The sequence below is a fragment of the Pelodiscus sinensis genome, chromosome 1, assembly GCF_052426305.1.
Source record: "Pelodiscus sinensis isolate ZL-2025 chromosome 1, ASM5242630v1, whole genome shotgun sequence".
Taxonomy (NCBI): domain Eukaryota; kingdom Metazoa; phylum Chordata; order Testudines; family Trionychidae; genus Pelodiscus; species Pelodiscus sinensis.
In genome coordinates, this window is record NC_143052.1 from 112,702,632 (window position 1) to 112,723,273 (window position 20,642).

Consider the following 20,642-nt stretch of genomic DNA (forward strand, 5'->3'; position numbering starts at 1 on the left):
AGACCAATTCCACAAGCCAAATACACAGGGAAACTCTCTCCTGCACCAAAATTCTGTCCCAGACTCCACACACCCTCTGTAGAAAAGTGCAGCTCTTGACCACCTATCAAAATCTTGGAGTGGCCCACATTAAAAATTATTGCCCATCCCTGGACTACACAGAGCCCATTAGCTGGTTTCTCCCAATGTGTCAGAGAGCAGCAGCAGTAGTCACTAGGGCAGATGGAAGAGGCCATTACCAGCAAGAATGGCTCTGCACTTGTTTCCCACTGGCAACAGAATTCCAGGAAAGCTGACTATGGTGCTGTGAGATCCAAAACTGTATGCTGGGAAATGTAGTCCTGGAGTTTAGAAAACCCAAGAGGAAAATCGGAAGCATGAGTGTGTTTGTGTTAAAAGGAGTTAGGGGCTGCTGCTGCAGCACATATTTCTGCAGCATTGGGACTGAGGATTTAACATGGACAGACTCTACCATTTTTCAAACCCATTTGGTCAACCACACTTTGGAGGCCTATCGCACCTCACACAGAGCAAGTCTAAGGGGCTATTGTCTGCTGGCTCTGAGAATGAAGTAAAGAAACAACAATTATCAAAAACCAGAGACTAGATTCACTAAGTACATTACACAGACACCTTTATTTTTTCCCAATTAGCCATCAAAAACCATTCCATTCCGAGATTGGGTTGTTTAGAACTTCCGTTTAAAATACAGGGTAGATCTCCTGATATCACCAGCAGAAGGAGGGTTTCCAGAATCGAGTGCTTCTCTAGGACTAATCACTGGAGTGGGGGTAAGGAGAAGAAATGTACGTCTGATTCCTTACATGTGAAATAAACTCAGGCACACTGAGAAGATTCTTTCTATTATTCATCTCTAAATGGAAACTGAGGGTGGTCCTCAAGCCTATAAAAGAAAACATTTATTAACTATCCCCATGTAAATGCATTACCAAGACTTCTGAGTGCAAAACAGGAATCTCAAGGAGCAGACTTGCAATGCTATCCATCGGCTGTAGGGGTTTCTTTAGGCCCCTCACAGTACTACCCAAGCACATGAGTGCTCTGATGTATAGTGTCTATTGAGATGATCTTACAACAGAGTTTATAACTAATGCCTGTGTTCCCTTGGAAGTTAATAAAGCTCAAAGAAAACATGACTGAATGGGGCACAACTGTCTGTAACTGCCAAGGGCAGAAGGCTGTTATGAGAGATTGTTATTCTCAGTAAACAGTGAATCTAGAACAAGTAATACTGGGCTGTGATGAAGCTGGGAAAATAGTTTTAAAAATGCACATAGGCCCAAACAGTAAAGTTGAGATCCTGCTCTGAATACAAACGTTGGCTGTTTTTGTTTACCCTGTTGCAGAGATAAAGGCTGCCCAGATCAAAGTCTATTTAATCTAGATCCAAATTTTTGCAAAGATCCGTGTTGTGAGGGTTCTGAGAGTTCAACTGTCAGGTGCGCCCAGTGGCTCTGCGCAGAGCTAGGGATTTATCCACAAAGGAGAAATGTGCAACTCTCTGATCCTTCAGCTAATCCGCAAGGTGCTCTCTGTTAGCTGGAGATTTCAGGTGTAGGGAGCTTGCTCTGAGGAAGTGAACTCTGTCTTTTTGCCTTCACTCTCATCCCCTTCCTTCCATAGACTAGGACATACAGGCCACAGGCAGTACCAGACCCTGCCAAAACAATAGATGCAAAATCTGCAGACATATCTCCACTCCTACAGCGATCAATACTTCCTACACCATCCCTTCCAAGATCTATGAATCCTACAAACACCCATGACAACATGTAGTCAGCATCATCCAGTGTACTAAATGCCCTAACAACCACAATTATATGTTCGAATCACCTAACACAGGAAAATAATACCCAAACACCCTATCACTTGTGGGTGAACACTTCATCCCAGAGTCTCTGTCCTACCAGTTCTCATCAATGTTCCCTCTAATCTTTTCCACTGATCCATTGCATAAACTTTTCTAGGTGACCGAGGCATATGCTAATATGCATCACCAGTAGAAAGAAAACCTAGCTATGGGTGCCCTGGTAAACAGCTGGGCAGCATTTGAATCTCTTCTGAGTGCCTGCTCCAGTGCTCAGCTGACAGGGAACACTGGTCCTCATCCTCAAAGAAAATCTGCACAATACTTTGAAAAGATCAATCTGGGAGCTTAACTTTGCTAGTCAGTAAAAATCATGGACTGAAAAGAGACTGTTGTAATAATGCATACAGCTACTCTGTAAACTTCTAACAATCCCTCCTCCCTCCCCAGAGCTGCCTTCTCCTCTTTTCTCCTCCTCCTGTCCCCATACAACTGCAGGGGTGTTAACATGCCAGTAGGGATGTTAAATTCTGTTTAACTGGTGAAACATATTGTTTAGCCGGTTAATGGTAGGGAGGTGGGGGCCACTCTAGCTCAGCTGGTCTGAAGTGGTCCCCCCATCTGATGCTGGACTGGAGTGGGGCTCAAGCAGCCCCTGCTTTTGGGGCGTGGGGGAGGTATTTCCTGCCATGGACAGAGGCTAGAGCACCCCTGTCTATGGTGGGCTATCTGTTGCAAGCAGGGAGCTGTTCCAGCCCCCACTGGTTAATTTTAACTAGAAAGCCTCATCTTAATAGGACACTTACTGGTTAACCAATTAAACATTCACATCTCTACAGGCCACTTCACCTGAATGGTCCTTTGAAATATGTGTTAACTGTTTATGCTAAAAAAAAAAAAAATCTGTTCCTTGTATTTATCTGTGACTGTTTCCCAGCCATGAAGAAGAGTTTTCTGTGAAAGCTTGTTCTTTAGCAAAAGAAATTGGTCCAATGAAATACACTGCCTCACCCACTGTGTGTCCTAGTTTCCTGTGGGCTGTGATGCTCTGGTCTAGTTTTGGTTGTTGGGTTCAGCAAGAGGGTGGTGGGTGGTAATGGTAGCATGCGATATCCAGATCAGACTAACAGTTCAGGTGATCTCTTCCAGCCGTAAACTCTAGGACTCCATTCCAGTTCTAATAGCTATGATCCTAAGTCGGGATGGGCAATAATTTCTAATGGGGGGCCACCCCAAGATTTTGGTAAGTGGTCAAGGGTTACACTTCTGTGGAGGGGGCACGGGGTCTGGATCGGCAGGTGGGGTGTAGAAGGGAGCTTGGGACAGAGGACTGAGGTGCAGGAGGGAGTGTGGGGTCTGAGAGGGAGTTTAGGTGAAGGAGGGGATTGTGATATGGGTCAGGTGCTGGGGTGAAGGATCCAGGAGGGGTTATGGGTTCAGAAGAGGAGTCTGGCCTGTTGGAGGGGGTGCATGGTCTGGGAGGGAGTTGTGACCTGGGGGAAGCGGTGCAGAGGTTTTGGGTGGTTATGTAGGGCAGGGGAATAGGATGCAGGGTCGGGGAGGGGCATTCAGGAGAGGAATCTGGCCTAGAGGAGGTGGGGAGAGGAGATACAGAGGGTTTGGGTGGTGGCCTGGGGCAGGCAGTTGAAGGGAGAGAGGGGCTGGGGTGCCAGAGGCAGTCTTTAGCTGGGAGGCATTTACCTAGGCGGCTCCCAGCCAGCAGCTCTGCAGAAAACTGAGCCTGCCTGCCTGTGTCCTGGGTTGCTGCTCCACGTGGTTCTGCTCCAGCACAGAGAGGTGGGGGCAGGAGGTGAGGGAGTGAGGAGACTTCATTTGCTGCCCCTGTTTTCAGCAAAATTTCCTCAGTTCCTATTCGCTGGGAACTGGCCAATGGGAGCTGGGGGATTTTGCTAAGGGTTGGGGTCAGCGGGTGAAGCTTTCTCCTCCCTGCTTGGAGTGTATAACAATTAGCAGGCTGCTGTGTAAAGCTGCAGCAGCTGTTGTGTAGTAAGAGTGCCAGCGAGCAGTGATGTAATGAGGGAGACACGTGGGGGAGGGGCATTTGCCCCCAGGTGCCATGCTAGGGAAGTACCAATTTAGTCCCCCTCTGCTGTCCCCGTCATCTCTTGGCTTGTCTGCTCCACCTCTGTCTGCTGGAGCCTCCTCCTCGCCTCTCCGCCCCCAGGCCGACCCTCTTCCACCTCTGCCGGTGGGTTAGTGCATTCAGGGGCCCAGCCCCAAACTGGAGAGGGCAGAGGAAGATGCAGTACAAGCTCCCCCCTCTCCTCCCAGGGTCAGGCTCAGCTCTGCACCAGGTTCAGGGCCCTGCCGCGCGGTGATGGCGGGGGAGGGGAGCATGCAAATTTTGCCTTTGCCCCTGGGTGCATAACACCCTTGCTACGCCTCTGCTGGCGAGGTGTCTGCAGGCCAGATGCGGTAGCTTGGCAGGCCAGATCTGGCCTGTTAGCCGCTTCTTGCCCACCCCTGTTCTAAGTACATCCGTTGTTATCACGAGGGTCAGTATAACACAAAATCTGGTCGCTTTGTGACCACTGGAGCCATTCTCCTGCCTCTCCAGAGAGCTCTAAATACAAAGCATTGAGACTCACGGTGTTAACTTCAGGTAGGTAATGTTTTTGTTCATCCCATCAATGATTTTCATGTCCTCAGCAGAGAGCTGGAAGTCAAAAACCTGAATAGAAGACCGCATTAAACGTTGGGTTATTCCTGAAGGGGATGGCTCTTTGAAGCATGAGTATGTGCATTTACAGATGCACAAGCCTCATATTAAGTGAAATGGAAATGAAAGATGTATATTAATCTGAGCCTGCTTTTTTCACTATATTTTAGATATTTCCAAGGTGAAGGGCATGCAGCTATGTAACTGCTGTGATCTCCTTTCTGTGAATTTCATCCTGAAACTTCTAGCAATACTCTGCACATGGTATAATAGGTAGTCTGCAAAGGCAGCTACCACTTTGAAAGTAAAGGGCATGTTACAGAGAAGACACGCTCTGTGCTCTCTTCTGGAAATGTTCTCTGTTTTCTTCTTTCCTTTAATCTAGAATCAGTCAGTTTGATATTGTACGGTTTGCTCCTTAGGTATGGGAAATAGAGCAAGAGATCCCATAGGAAGCTGATTTACCTAGCAAAACTGATCCTGGGCAAAAATGGGCAGGGGAGGACAGAACCAGGTTTGGGGATAATCAGTTGTCTAGGCAAGAGGGGCAAAAACAGAAAAGGGGCACTCTCCTTGGGGAAGATCATTTGTTTTTCCAAAGCTCAGACAGGACCCTTATCCAATTGGATGTCAAGAAGAGGGTTGTAGTCATTCTGGGTACATCTAAACTATGCTAGACTTTCAAAAGAGGATATGCAAATTTAGCAGGAATTTGCATTTATTCTTTCACGGTCACTTTTGAAAGCAGCACTTTCGAAAGCAGCGCTTTTGAAAGTGAAAATAATCGGATGCAGTTTTGTCGGCGAACCCTCCTGTTTGTTGACAAGCTGCTTTTCCTTAAAAAATGAGGTTTACATGGTTTGTCGTTCCGTGGGAATTTGCATATCCTCTTTCGAAAATCTCGCGTTGTCTAGACATAGCCTCTGGGAAAGGACTCTACAAATCAGTTGCTCCCTCAAAATATTGCCTTTGGGAGACACAAACACTCCAGGGTTTTTTTCATCGGCTATTATTATTTGTTCTCTAAGGGGTGCCAAATTAAACAGCTCAAGTATTGAAGTGGCAAAAGGAGTCTCCAAGAATAGAGAACCTGCCTTAGAACTGCACTGAAAAATGGCTGATAGTTCTTGGGCAGGACGCTGCAATAGTGCAATGTACAAGGCACAATATTTCTCAGCTCTCAATGTGGTCTCCTTTAAGAGTTAAGGAAAGGGTGCCCCTCATTCTCTTCTCTCTACACTCTTGTTTTACCTGGAAGTTTTCTTCAATACGCTCTCTGGTGAAGCTCTTAAAGAGGACCACGATACCGCGCTGCAGCTGGTAACGCAGAGCTATTAGAGCAGGACTTCGGTTGTATTTTTTTGCAATTGCTCCCAATACAGGGTCGTCCAGCAGAACTGGGGTGCTTAGATCGATCCTACAGGGGAAACAGACAAAAGAGGGGACATTTCTGGGATCAGGAATGCAGTCACCACAGCCAAGTGAGGACAGTACCGGTACAACCTAAGATAACATTCTAGGTCTTTTCCAGCTCTTGTTTTTATTGTATAACTCTTTAAATATCATTTGGAAGAGAGAGGGCACTTCCCCTCCCTCCGACCCATTATTGACGTTTTAAACCTGGGAGCAAAGCCCAGTTTCTTTCCTTACCACATCTTCCCTCGCTGTGAGCCCAGAGTATGAAAGGCTTCAAGGAGGATACCATTGGATTTGCAGAAGGCCAGCAGTTTGCTTTGGTTGAGGTAAGGGTGACATTCAACCTGCAGAATCACCCCCCAAACCAAAATTGAGATTTTAGATAATTTGAGCAGCAGCAGCAGGTGGAAAAGAGACAGAAGATGTTATGTCAACAGGATTCAGAATGTGAAAATTTGAAATATACTGGTATTAAAATACAGCCCAATGATCCAAATGACCATGGGGTGCAATTTAATTGATAAGAAATCCCAAACAACATTTTATCTAGTAGAGAACAGAAGATAAGACATATTGGCTGTGTCTACATTGGCTGAGACACATCGCAATTGCAAATCCGCGGGGAATTTAAATATCCCCCGCGGCATTTGCATTTACATGGCTTTCAAGTAGGAATAAGAGATCCTCCAGAAAAGGGCTTATTTTCCGGAGAATCACGTCTAGACTGGCGCTTTTCTCCGGCTTATCCCCAAGCCGGAAAAAAGCGGCAGCCATGTAAATGCAAATGCCGCGGGGGATATTTAAATCCCCCGCGGATTTGCAATTGTGATGTGTCTCATTAGCATCCCTTTTCCGGAAAGGGATGCCAGTGTAGACACAGCCATTAAGGGAGGACAGGCTCAATAAAGATTTTTAGTGAGGGCCACAGCATGCTTGCATTCCTCATGTGTTTAGTTCCACTGTGTTCTCAGTAAGTGGTTTAGATGCAGATTTTGGACCATTGTGTATTGTTACCAAGCTAGGATATGGATCAAGATATTGAACTGGATTAACTACAATGACCATGAAAGCAATTTAAAACATCAAAAGTACCTTTTACCTATATATTATTCTCAATGCAGAACTTGGGAGGAGTTTCTGCTATACTAATTTTGAAAAAACCCCACGGAGTTTTCAAGAAGCAAAATTACTTTCAACAACTGAATTCTATGCATATCCTGAGCTATTTTGCTTATCATACACAAGTCATTTTTTTCTCTTTATCCAGTGGGTATAGAATACATCTGGGTATTTACATGAAGGATAGGCAAGTGGATTGGAAAATAACACAATCCATCTGAATCAGCTGTCTCTGATTATTAACTGAAAGCCACGTTCCTGAGTATGTGTTTGGCTAATCTGGTAACAAAACATTCTCTCTATTCCAAACAGAGAGATGTTGGTGCTCTAAATGTTCATTCCCATATCCGGGGAATATGAGGTAGCAAGAGAAGACCTCTGGATGTACAGAGAAGTGGCAGTGCCTTTCTTTCTCTGACCCTTCTCAAACACTGTTCTATGGTATTTTCTATTTTATTCTTTCCTGATTTGTCTAACTTTGTCATGAATTCAGTGATGGGAGCAAACACAGCCCTTATTCCAAATAACATAGAACTATATATTTTTTTCCAGAACTTGAACCTCAAGCTATAGTTCTAATGGCCTCTGTCTTAAACATCAGCTAGTCCCAAAACCTACACATTCTGAATAGTTCAATAACAGAGTCTAACTTGTGTCTACTGGAACTGGAAGAATAAGGAAGTTTCCTGTTTGAGTTAAAAGAAAGGCTGGGCATTAGCTCCTACTGCGAAAGGCATGCTGGAGTTTCTCATTCCTTTGAGCACTGAGTTTCTTCCCGCATTAAGGAAACCCTTAACAGACTAGAAGTTACAAATTTTGTCTAACTGAACTCTATTAGATCTCCATCTTAGGGACAGAGTTTTACCTGGTTGAGAACAGGTTTGTACTTGAGCCCGGCTTTGTTCAGGATCATTTCCAGCTGTCTGATGTTGAAGTTGGAAACCCCGATCGACTTCACCAATCCTGCATCTTTACATGCTTCCATGGCCTGGCCAAAACAACAACGGCCAGTTCTATTATCACAACTGGCAGTATAATTTCCACACACATTAAAAATTATGCTCAACTGGGCTCGCTCAATATACAATTATTGCACCAAAATGTTTGTATACAGACATGGAAGAGAAGTTTGTTCTATTACAAAATTCCAGCCATTCACTTCGGCATCACGTGTTTGTGGAAGCCACAGTTGAATAAAGACATTTTCTTCCCCAGTTGAAAGCAGACCAGTGAGTCTCAAACTGTGGTTGGGGACCCCAAACTGTGTCATAACTCAATTTAATGGGGTCACCAGGACTGTCCAAAGACCAACCCCCACCAGTCAGGTCCAAGTTATGGGTTACAAGGCTCAGGTTACAGGACCTTGCCTCGGGTTGAAGCCTTTGGGCTTTGGCTTTGGGTCTCCCGACTCCGGAGCAGCGGAGCTTGGGAAGGATTAAGTGTAGGCCATGTGGTAATTTTTGTTATCAGAAGGGGGTTGCAATACAAGAAAGTTTGAGAACCCCTGAAGTATATAATCTCTCTCATTTCTGCCTTACACACAAAGAAGCTCAAAGACATAGTGATACCCAATCACTGCTAGTGAACACTGAAATCAGGATACTGCGTAAGTAAGGGACTATTAATGCTACTTTAAGGGTTTTATAGTACAAAAGTATCTGAGAATTAAAAACACATTGCAAAGGCAATTTTCTTTCTCTGAATAGTCACATCTCCACACCAAATGCCGTGAATGATCCACTTGCACCCTGACTTGATTAGCTTAATTAACACAAGCAGCTTCTCCCTTCTATATATTCCTGCTTCGGTAACTTCCACTTTAATTGCTCTGATGAAACACTGAAAGCTCATGCCCGAATACATCTGTTAGTCTCTAGGGTGCCACAGGACCCCTCATTTTATTTACTGATAGTAGCCATGAATTGTTGTGTTGAGATACACGTTTCCCTATCCTGATCATAGGAAATGACTTCAGAGTCTCCAATCAGGAGCAGTGCTGTGGTAACAACACTACTGAAGCTAAATCCTGTTTAGCAAGTATTTTCTATTATCTGTTACAAGCAGAGTCCATTGAAGAGAAGGCATAAATAGTTTTAGCTTTTTTCCATTTGAATGAGGGTGTCACGTTAGTGCTTGTGTAAGTGAGGGACAATTATTTCCAAGAATAATATGAACAGACACTATATCAGTTTTCCCCAAATCTCTGCATGACCTGCTGTTGCTTTGTATTTAATTTCTGGCCTTTCTTTAGAGAAAAGCAGCAATGCGATTAAACTAAGTGATGGACTTTATGGTGGGAGGAAGTGTGGACAGAGTTTGATCCTAGCTCTTCAGCAATGACAGGTTGCCCCACTAATAGGCTGCAATCTGGAGCTGCTCAAAGAGCATTAGCTAACGAATTTGGGATCAATGGAGTTCTCATTTTGGCTGACTCCAGGGAAAAATATTTCATTCCTCCTCTGTGGAAAATATATCACGTAAAGCCCAGATCATAATTCTGTCCCTGAAAATGACATTGGCAATATCACTGCCCTAAGAAGAGAAGACCAGAACATCTCAAAGTGTAGTTTTGCTCTGCAAAGTGATTTTGTTAAAAAAATAAAATAAAAGACATTACATAGCTTCCTGTTGGTTGTCTTGCAGTGATTACCCCATAAAATCTGCTCCATTTACAAGTGCAAACATATTTCACTTGCCCTGAACACTCAAGAAAGGCTGGACTGTGCACAGTTATTTTACCACTTTAATTATCTCATTCAGACAGGGATGTAGTTAACCTCCTCTAGTGTGGTGAGGCTGCTCCCACACCAGTCCTAATGTTTAAAGAGCTTCTCAGGGCATAATTAGCCCCAAGCCACTGCACCTATGAGGCTTGTCAAACCTGGAGAAAGGAAGGACCTTAAAAGGGAAGAAACTGGCTCGTTCTGGGTGGGACTCTGATTTTCTCCTGGGGAATCTGTTTGAGCACACAGGCCTTCTGAGGCAGTGGTGGAACTGGCTTATGCTTCTATTTTTGTAGCCTTGAGACTTTGTTTTCATTGCCTGGGCACAAATAGGAGTCCAGATCTCCTCCCAATGACTATTGACCTTTCTCTCTGAGTGAGACTGCAAGGACCCGGCCTTTGTTGTGGGCTGCAGAATTACTGAGACTTTCTTCATTTGGATTATTTTATATCTTGTGAAGGGGCCAGACATGTTGTCTATCAGATGCAGGCAGAGAGCTCTACCCGACACTCTGAAGCAGGTCTATTGTAACAGAAATATCCAGAAAAGCATGTCTGAAGGGAGAGCGATGCCCCATCACACTCCACGATATAACTTATCCCAGCCGAGACAGTCATGCTGGTATAAACATGCCTACAATGGGAAAGCGTATTCCCTCAAATTGAGAGGAATAAAATACCCCAGTGTAAGCAGCAAGGAAAAGCATATCTGCCTTCAGGGCTGGCCTTACCACGAGGTGAACTGAGGCGGCCACCTCAGGTGCCAGATTGTGGGGGGAGCACCACTAGGACCCAGAGTATAGAAAATTGTGTCTGCCGCCGATGCATATGTAGGTAGCAGAGCAGTACCATGAGAGGAGTAGAACAGGAAGAAGGCAGAATTGAGACCTTTCAAAGTTTTGGCCCAAGCAAGGGGATATGGGGACATCATTTGAGCTCACCGCCTTAGGTGCCAAAATGTTGTGGATCAGCCCTGTCTGCCTTTACTTTAGGGGTTGTACCAATTTAACTATTTTTCCAAAACACACCCCTAAATGCAGCAATACAGTGAGACTAAGACTGTGTGTGCACCCGCTGTTCTCTGCCATTTGAACTGGACTCTTTCCAACTTTTGCACCATCACTAATAAGAACAGTTCAATTATACCTTTGCAACCCCATTGTCTTCAGATTATGCCCTCGGTGACCCCTGAGCAACATCCTCTTAACACGGGTGTAACTGATCTGAATCCCAAACACTGTTACAGGCTGGGGACCAACTGGGTAAGTAGCAGTTCTGCAGAAAAGGACCTGGGGATTACAGTGGACGAGAAGCTGGATATGAGTCAATAGTATGCCCTTGTAGCCAAGGCTAATGGCATATTAGGGTGCCATAGGAGGAGCATTTCCAGAAGATCCAGAGAAGTGATTATTCCCCTTTATTTGGTGCTGGTGAGGCCAGATCTGGAGTATTGCGTCCGGTTCTGGGCCCCCTGTTATAGAAAGGATGTTGATGCATTGGAAAGAGACCAGCAAAGGGCAACCAAAATGATTAGGGGGCTGGAGCACATGGCCTATGAGGAGAGGCTGAGGGATTTGGGCATATTTAGTCTGCAGAAGAGAAGAGTAAGGAGGAATTTGATAGTAACCTTCAGCTTCCTGAAGGAAGGTTCCAAAGAAGATGGAGAGAGGCTGTTCTCAGTAGTGACGGATAGCAAAACAAGGAGCAATGGTCTTAAGTTACAGTGGGGGAGATCTAGGTTGGATAGTAGAAAAAACTATTTCCCTAAGAGGGTGGTGCAGCACTGGAATGGGTTTCTTAGGAAGGTGGTGGAATCCTGGCTTGACAAAGTCCTGATTGGGATGATTTAGTTGGGGTTGGTCCTGCTTTGGGCAGGAGGTTGGACTCTATGACTTCTTGAGGTCTCCTCCAGCCCTAGGAATCTATGTTTCTATGAATTTAGTAAGAAAAATGTGTTGATGATTCCAAGAGGCAGCTTCTTAGCCCAACGTAATCAACCAACTATGGAAAAATGGGAACAAAAACCAGCCAAAACTTAGGCCATGTCTTCATAGACGGAAGAACAATGCTGTTGTGATCAATCTTCCAGAGTTCAATTTAGCGAGTCTAGTTAAGAGGGTTCAGAGGGTGCCGCCACCTGCTGCAGGTACTCCTGTATCTGTTAGGAGTAAGGGAAGCTGACTGGAGAGTTTGTCACCATAAGCCTTTCACTATGGGAACGGCGAGGAAAGGCAAAACAAGATAGGTGTGTTCCAGCTACGTAATTAATGTAGCTGGAGTTCTGTATCTTGATTCGACTTTCCCTATGAGTGTTGGCCTGGTCTTATTTTTGTCACTAAAGCTGGCAGCTATGATGTTCAACTATACATACAGGAAGCAGATGTGTTAAGCGTGAATCCACATTTTATCAACAGGAAGTTCAACAACACATTTGCTAACAATTCCAGCCTCCCACATACAGAACAATCACATTCTCCATATCTATCTAAAAAATGTCATTGACTAAAACTTCCCAGAATGCTAAACACCATCTAAGTAAGAAACTGTGGTTGAGTAAAAACATTATCTGTGTTATTGTTTAATATTTTTGTTACTCACCTCCCAAGTTTGACGCAGGTCTACAATATCGAAAATGACCTTACCATTTTCATCCATGGGTAATAGATCTGGCCCAGGCTTAAAAACAAAAAGAAAATCCCCTTAAGTGTTGGTGTTTTATACAAATGGATTTTAATTATTTTGGGGCTAAGGAAAGAGTTTTGATGAGGAGGAGTGGTGGAGGATAAGTGTTGAAATCTAAATCTAGCAAAAACAATAGAATGGTTTCAGCTAAACCACTTGACTTCCCACAAGCTCAAAACATTTGGATGAGAAAGCATGAGGTGGATGATTGCCTAGTCACCAAGAATTTGCTCTACCAGCAACTCCTATGAGTTCTCATATAAACATCTTATTAGTTCCCTTTCTTTTAAGTCCTTTATGGAAGGACACCAGCAGCATCAGAACAAAAGTGAAATAATTTGATTTAGAACCACATTGAACTGAACTGAAGTTTCTACTTCTCTAAGGACAGAGCAGCAACTGTAAATTGTCAAACTGAGCTAGTGAATTTATCTGCACACCACCTTTGAGTAAAGTTCCTACACATGGCTCAAATATATAGTGTATCTTATCTTCCACGATCAAAATTTACCCTAGATGCTTAGAAAGAGTAAATAAGAGGATAAATGTTAATTCTGTAAAATTAATTAGCTCGGGGAACAATTCAATAAAATACATATTTGCCAATTCAATAAAATACATATTTTTAGTGGAATAGAGTGAAGCCAAGTAGCATATGATGTATTAATAGCAAAGATTAATAGTATAAGGCTGTTAAACTACATGCTATCAATGAGAGACAATACAAGTCCCTCTCTCAAATACTGAATTAAGGAATACCCCATTAGCATTTTTTTGTCTTTTGTCTTCCACTCGAATATGCATCATAGGCTACATCTGTAGGCTGGCTGCATGATTACATAGACTACTTTTTTTTAACATGCTCTGGCCCATGGATATATTATCAAACATTTTGCTTTTCCTATGTATATTTGTTAAAGAGATGTTTACCTTTAGAGACGTGGGCATATGGATAATGAAGAGATCAAGGTATTCAAACTGAAGTTTCTTCAGTGATTGTTCCAGGCAGCTTCGGACAAGTTCAGGACGGTGAAAGTTACTTGCAAGCTGTAATGATTCAAAACAGTTTTTTTCTGAAGAAGTCCTCTCTTGTCTGCTTTCTCAAAGGCTGTTTCTGCAAAAACTACTTTTCTAAAATGTTTTAATCAAGGCACACCACTGGATTTGCCTTTTTCACAGAGGGGTTGGTTTGCGAGCTGTTTGTGTGCAAAGTTGCACATCAGAGTGAGAAATGAATATTTCCTGAAGAAGCAGAGTGAGGGAACAAAATGGTTAGGATGTCAGAAGTACACTTGGTCAGTATAGGAACCCTATGTGAGGCCAATTTAAATTGTGGCCAAATTTATTCTCCTTGATTATTAAGCGTCACTGTGTTGTCTGACTTCAGGAGCAGGCCTTTGGAAGAAGGGAATGGAAGATATCCCTTGTATATGACTAGGTTCTGCACGAGAGGTGAAAGTAACTTAAAATTTCTTACAGGTACTGTCTTATTGAAACCTGGATCCCTGCAAGCTCTTTAAATAGCTCCCTTCTGGCTTTTGCTGCAGCTCAGCCAGCTCTTGCCAGAACTGCACACCTGGGCGCACTCACTTACTTTTCCTTCTGTTCTGCACACTGTTCTGGGAACCAGGAGATGGGAGTACAAACAAATCCCATTTCTAATAGACATCAGTTCTAATGTGGAAAAAATCCCATCCCAAGAACCCCCTTTACTGTGTGGTTCTACTCTGAAATGTAACTCTGCAAATATGAGAAGATGATGTGAATATTGACACCTTATGAGTCAATACAAATGTATCCCATTTACAAAAGGGGGCATTTCTAATTGCCAGTTCTACAAACTCAGTATGGATCAAGGTGGGTTCTTCGCTTCTTCTCCATCATCTCCAGAAATAAAGATGCAAAGATGCTTCGGAACAAATTATGCTCTCAGTGACACCTTTCAAGCCCACTGTTTTAGAATCTAGCTCTCAGGGTGTGTCTACACAGCAGGGCTGAACTAGAAATAAGCTACTCAAATTGAGCTACGTCAATTGTGTAGCTTCTTTCAAAATACGGAGCGTCTACACAGCACTTATTTCGATATAGAGCACTCTTCCTCCATCTTCCCTTACTCAGGAGTCGGAGTAAGAAGTCCTCCAGCTTGACAGTATTTTGACACTATTTCGAAATAACTGCCAGCTGTGTAGACGCAGACTAAGTTATTTTGGAATAGCGTTGCAGTGTAGACATACCCTCAGTGATAATTCCTTGCTTTAAATTAGTTTGTAGTACAGGTGCAATTGATTGGAAATTAGTAAACAATTTTATCAATGAAAGCCAAGGAGAAATGAAACCCATTCCACTCTCCTTTAGCCATGTTGTCTCTGTAGAGCTGGTAACAGTGATTCTTTCCATAGACTTCATAGTAGATAGGACTCTGAATGTACACAGGGAACAGAAAGGCTGAATAAGAAGGTGCCATTATTACATGATCAATTTTAAAACTAAATCCACATTTTAAAGGGAACCATAATGGTCCCTCATGCAGAGTCACCAGTGTGCACAGGAAGGCTACGTCTACACTGGCCCCTTTTTCGGAAGGGGCATGCTAATTTTGAAAGTGGGAATAGGGAAATCCGCGGGGGATTTAAATATCCCCCGCGGATTTAAATAAACATGTCTGCCGCTTTTTTTCCGGCTTGGGGAAAAGCCGGAAAAAAAGCGTCTAGACTGGCTCGATCCTCCGGAATAAAGCTCTATTCCGGAGGATCTCTTATTCCTACTTCAAAGTTTTCCCCAAGCCGGAAAAAAAGTGGTGGCCATGTTTATTTAAATCCGCAGGGGATATTTAAATCCCCCGCGGATTTCCCTATTCCCACTTTCAAAATTAGCATGCCCCTTACGAAAAAGGGGCCAGTGTAGACGTAGCCAAAGTGTAAAAATAGTCATTGTGGCTAAATAAAATAAAACGTTCCACCTGGTGACCTGTATTTTCAGGGGCATGAAGAAGCTGTTGTAGTTTTCGTTTCACACATGTAGAGATGAGCCTTGTGCTTATAACTTGTTCCTGATTATGGTTTCCCAATTCTGTGAATATCACTCCCGTAAAGGCAGCCCTTTTAATACTGGCCTTGAATAGATCTCAACATTCTCCATCAGTTAGACAAAGTAATGAGCAAAGGAAGCAGGACAATAAAAAGCCCATTGTTAAAACAAAACTCACTTACCTTTCCTGTGTAAAATATGTCCTCTCTTTTGACTGTTCCATCTGCAATCTTCTCGTGAACCGCTCGCCCAACTTCCTCCTCAGTCCCATAGACAAAGGCTCCATCAATATGGCGGAAGCCAACTTCAATAGCCACCTTTGTTGCTGCCTCACATTTACTTTTTTGAACCTACCGGTTAAGAATGTTTAGTGTCAATCTCTCTGTATTAGAAGTACTTTATGCTAGTCCTCTAGAGTTTTAAAGCCCATCAGAAAGACTCCAATGTGGAGTGGCACATTTAGAATTTTGAATTTAATTGAAGGGAAATTCAAGGGTTCTGAGCCTCATCTTCTGGAGCCCAGAATCTTACGTTATCATTGACACCACAGCAAAGCAAATAGAATATAGGTGTAAAAAAGCTACCATTCAGGTGTAGCACTCTTTGTTAGTCCCACTGTGCAAAGGAGTAAATGACTCCTTACACTGAAGGGCAACAGAGAATCTGGCGCGTTGTTCAGAATTCTTTTTTATAAGCATCAAAGGGAATTTAGGACAAGATCTGGAAACCAGGAACTGTCAGAATCAGATATCAACATACACTGTGGATTAGAACCCCCAGTCTGGCTGAGCTGAGCTAATCATTTTACAAACATTTTATGATTTTTAAGCCAAACTCATGATCTTGTTGAAACTGAACTATGTTTTTGAATACTTGGATTTGGCAGGATTGCCCTACGTTGGAACAAAGTGTTTGAGGATGTGAGTTTTAGCCCATTATAGCTTATTCTCTAATTCTCTAATAAATGTGTTGGCTTTGAAAGTGGCACCGGACTCCTTGTTTTTTCTGAAGAATTATATTCTTGTAATATATATTAATTAATCTTTCACTCCAGACTCCAGAGTAATTTTCGGGCACTGTCAATAGATACTGAAACTAGATCTACTGAGATCTCATCTTGTAGCCTTTCTGGAGCGATAGAGGCAAAAGTTATACCAGTGCTCAGCAGTGTTAACCAATAGGTTAAAGACAAAAATCCATGAAAGCTTTACTTACTTCATCAGGGGAATAGGTACCAAATCCCACTGCAGGAATTTTATTCCCATCATTCATCTTGATACAACGGTCTTCATCAAGCTCCATATCTTTACAGAATTTCTTCAGTTCTTTGCTGAATACACTGCTTTGAACACTGCTTTTCAGATAGGAAAAACAGTATGAATTTCTATTGTAGTTGTATTTTTTTAGGATGTAGACTAGAAAAAGTAAATAAGATTGGTGCAGCAGGCATGAAGGAAAAAAAGGACAAATGCAAAGTGATAAAACTGTCAGAAAACAAATTGTCAACATTAAACAGCAGTTCAAAGATCGGTCTCTTTTCTCAAAGTTTTTTGACTTAACATTGCTTCCTTGTGACACAACAGAAGTGGACAAAAGAACTCCCTTCAAATTTACAGCTACTGTTCAATAGATGCAAAGTGTTTCCAGCAAAAATATAATTAGAAAAAACACTGTAATCTTTAACATAGTATTTTAGAACCAACTATTGAAGGGCAGATATACCCCATCACCTTTTGTAGTGTGGAAGAGACTTATCACTGCCACATGGTCAAATCTAAAAGGGTGTTCCCCGTCCTGGGATTGTCAGTCTTGTACCTGTGGTTTTTTCCCCACATCCTTCTGAAAATCCCCTGTGGTCAGAGGGGATTGTCCCAATGTCTAGAGTCCTTATAACAACCCTCTCCAGCTGAGGTTGTGTGGTCTAATGGCCAGAGTCACTAGAGCAATTCTACACAGTTGGGATAATGTGACCAAACAACCAGAGTCACTATACAGCAGGCCAGGCCACCGCCTCAAGATAGGTGGTGGCCAAGTGAGGGGAACCCAGGCCTTCCCTTTCCACTGGGTTCTGTCTCTAGACCCTATCAGTGGCAGATTCACCTGCCAACAACTCAGAAGAGGTCAAACCACAGCACGCCAACCCATGAGCCGATTCTAACACCATTTCCTCTCTAAAGTTCCCTTGATCTCTTGCTACCTGAGTCTATGAAGTCTACAGCGTCCGTGGTCTGGTAGTCTAAGCACCCGCTGCAAAATCCCCTGCCTGGATACGTAGATCTGGTCTTATTTGGCTGGCCTCCAAGTTTTGGCGCACTTGTTGGAGCTTGCAGTGTATCTCCTTCTCCTCTAGCAGCCAGCACAGACTGAGCTCCTTTCCAGCATTTTATATACTGGTTCCAACTGGAACATACCCAGCAGAGAGGAAAGGGCACGACCTGTTCCGCAAACAAAGATATACCCCGTTACACAACACTTATCACATATTTACTAAGTTTTCAAACACAACAGAACAGAACAAATGAAATGACATATGAAAATATCAGAAGAGAACTGCCTATTGTTTAATTGTTCCTATGAATTACAGATTTGAGTGGCTTTGATCTACTAGCTCAAGGAATAAAGATAAGAAACTTAGTTATCAAAATCGGAAACAAGACTTAATAACTACATTACAAAGAGAGCTTCATTCCCCCTCTCCCCAATAATCTAGAATGATGCTAGAGACTGGATTTGTTTTAAATGTAGAGTGGTGATCTCTTGACATCATCAGTGCTCTCTGTACTCCCGGGGCAGTGTATTCCTCTGAGACTAACCCCAGTAATGCAACAAAGAGAAGAAATGTGGGTCTTACTCTGTATAACATGGAAGAAAAATCAGGAATAGTGAAGGGATCCATTTTTCAATATTCATTTTTAAATGAATACTGGGAGGGGGGAATGCACCACAGAGCTAAAAAGAAAAGTTTTAATAAACGACCCACAGGCTGCTCTATGGTTAGAAGTTGAACTATGGAATACACATTGCAGGCCTCTCAAAGAGCAGACATGCAATGCTTTCTACTTAATATTTTTAAAAGAGAACCTATGACCATGGTGAGGACCACAAATGTGTGTGTGTGGGTGGGGAGGGATGGGTGGTAAATGGGACAATTGCCCCAGGTCCTGGTGATCTAAAAGGGCCTGGTGATCCATTCTGTCAATTGTTACTTATTAGCTGATTTTCTTCAATGTGCTTAAAGATTGTTAGATTATTTGCTCCATTATCTTTCCTTGTACCAAAATTAAGATGACTGCTTTATAATTCCTTTGATTGTTTTTATTTGCCTTTTTATAGATAGGTATTATATTACCCCTTTTGGGTGCATCTACACTATAGGGTTTAACTTGAAATAAGCTATGCAAACTGAGCTCCATCAATTGCGTATCTTATTTCAAAATACCTTATTTTGAAATAAGGAGCATCTAAACAGCACGTACTTCAAAACAGAGCACTCTTCCTCCCACTTCCCTTACTTCTCATACAATGAGGGTTACACGAGACGGAGTAAGAAGTCCTCTAGCTTGACAATATTTTGACACTATTGTGAACTAACTGCCTGCTGTGTAGACGTGGACTAAGTTATTTTGTAATAGAGCTAGTTTTTTAGAAATCATGTTGCAGTGTAGACGTACCCTTCCGGTCCTGAGGTATCTTTTCTAACCTCCATGAGTCATCTATTCCAACAGGTCCTGCAACTTCACGACATCCAAACTTGTCAAAGTGATTCTTAACTTGTACTTTTCGTACTTTAGCCTCAGAGTCCACCCCATTTACATTGCTGTCCTCTGTGTTAGGTTCGCAATGACTAGGTGGCTTTTGGAGAAAACTGTGACCAAAAAAAAAAAAAAAAAAAGGCATTGAACATTACTGCCTTTTTTTGTATTGTCTTTCCTTATTCATTTAGAAATGGGTCTAACCTGTCACTAATCTTCCTCTTCCTTCCCAGGTATCTGTAAAATGTTTTATTGTTTTAGCTAGTTTAATCTCCTTTTGTGCCTTTACCTTTCTAATTTTGTCCCTGCATGCTTTTGTTGTTTTTTATATATTCATCCTTTGTAATTTGACCTAGTTTCCTCCTCTTGTATAATTCTTTTTTGAGTTTTAGGTAATTGAGTATCTCTTACTTAATCCAGGGTGGCCTCTTGCCCTACTGCCTATATTTCCTATGCACTAGTACAGTTTACTCTGATGCCTTTAATAATGTCTTCTTTAAAAATCTACCAACTGTCCTGAGCTCTTTCACTCCTCAGACTTGCTTCCCATGGGCTCTTACCTAACAATTGTCTGATTACTAAATTCTGTCTTCTTGAATAGAATTTAATAGGGGTGAAAGAAATAAGTTTCTATAGAAATGAAATAGAGCTCTTTCAAAAAGCTTTGAGAGATTTATTTAATTTAATAGAAATTGGTCACTTTTCTGAAGCATTTTTAACCACCAGAGACTTTATCAGAGAATTACATCTGTCTCTAGAGTCTTTAGATGGGTTTACAAATTTTGCAGATCAATGGTAATTTTCTATTAAATTCTATGGGATGTTTCTATAAGGGAAAATGTACTTACTTTCACTGCAGTAAGGAGAAGTGAGTGTGCATACATGCAGATTATATATCTGAGTAAGAAGAAGGTGACATTTTTATAGTCACTTTTTTCAAATTGAACCACATTTTAAAAGAGGGGCGGGGAACCTTTTTTGGGTCAGGGGCTGCAACAAGCAACAACAAAATACCCACTGATGTGGCCTCCCAAGTGAGAAGCAGAAAGACAACACCCCACATTCCCCTCACACGCCAGAGCCTAGGAGGGGCCCAGCCTAGTAGAGTGTGTGTGCCCCAGCCCTGCCGTGGGGTGGCAGGGTGAGGGGGGAATGGAGTGACAGTGAGAGCTCCCCAGTGCTGGAGGGGCCTTGAGCATTGGGAGCTGGATCCAGGCAAGCTGGGGGCCATATCTGGCCACAGACTACATCTTTTCAATTGTAAACTGAACACATTTATTCTTGAAATCACTTGAAAGGCAACTAGGGAACCACATAATATAATTCTTCTCTGAAAAGGGACTCCTTAAAAGTTACTATGTCAGAATCATCTAAAAGCAAGGGGCCAGTTCTGTCCTTACTCACACCAGTTCAAC

At 42.7% G+C, this 20,642-nt stretch overlaps 1 protein-coding gene across 4 annotated transcripts; it reads right to left on the reverse strand.

The window, feature by feature from the left end:
* Positions 1-617: 617 nt before the first annotated feature.
* LOC102446253 (estradiol 17 beta-dehydrogenase 5-like) lies at positions 618-19,310 on the reverse strand. Of its 4 annotated transcripts, none has more exons than XM_075897205.2 (11): positions 19,147-19,310; positions 17,673-17,910; positions 16,691-16,826; positions 15,658-15,825; positions 13,379-13,495; positions 12,365-12,442; positions 7,909-8,031; positions 6,159-6,268; positions 5,760-5,925; positions 4,438-4,520; positions 937-1,678 (listed from the first exon to the last, which is right to left on the reverse strand). In XM_075897205.2, the coding sequence occupies exons 3-11, from the start codon at positions 16,775-16,777 to the stop codon at positions 1,570-1,572; spliced, it is 1,041 nt and encodes a 346-aa protein (XP_075753320.1). In that variant the 5' UTR covers positions 16,778-16,826; positions 17,673-17,910; positions 19,147-19,310; the 3' UTR covers positions 937-1,569. The 4 variants fall into 4 exon arrangements, with proteins under 4 accessions (XP_089625577.1, XP_075753320.1, XP_075753310.1 ...); XM_075897195.2 differs by having other exon boundaries at positions 16,691-16,829; XM_089769451.1 differs by lacking the exons at positions 937-1,678; positions 19,147-19,310 and adding an exon at positions 618-904 and having other exon boundaries at positions 16,691-16,890; positions 17,673-17,870.
* Between the last annotated feature and the right edge of the window lie 1,332 nt (positions 19,311-20,642).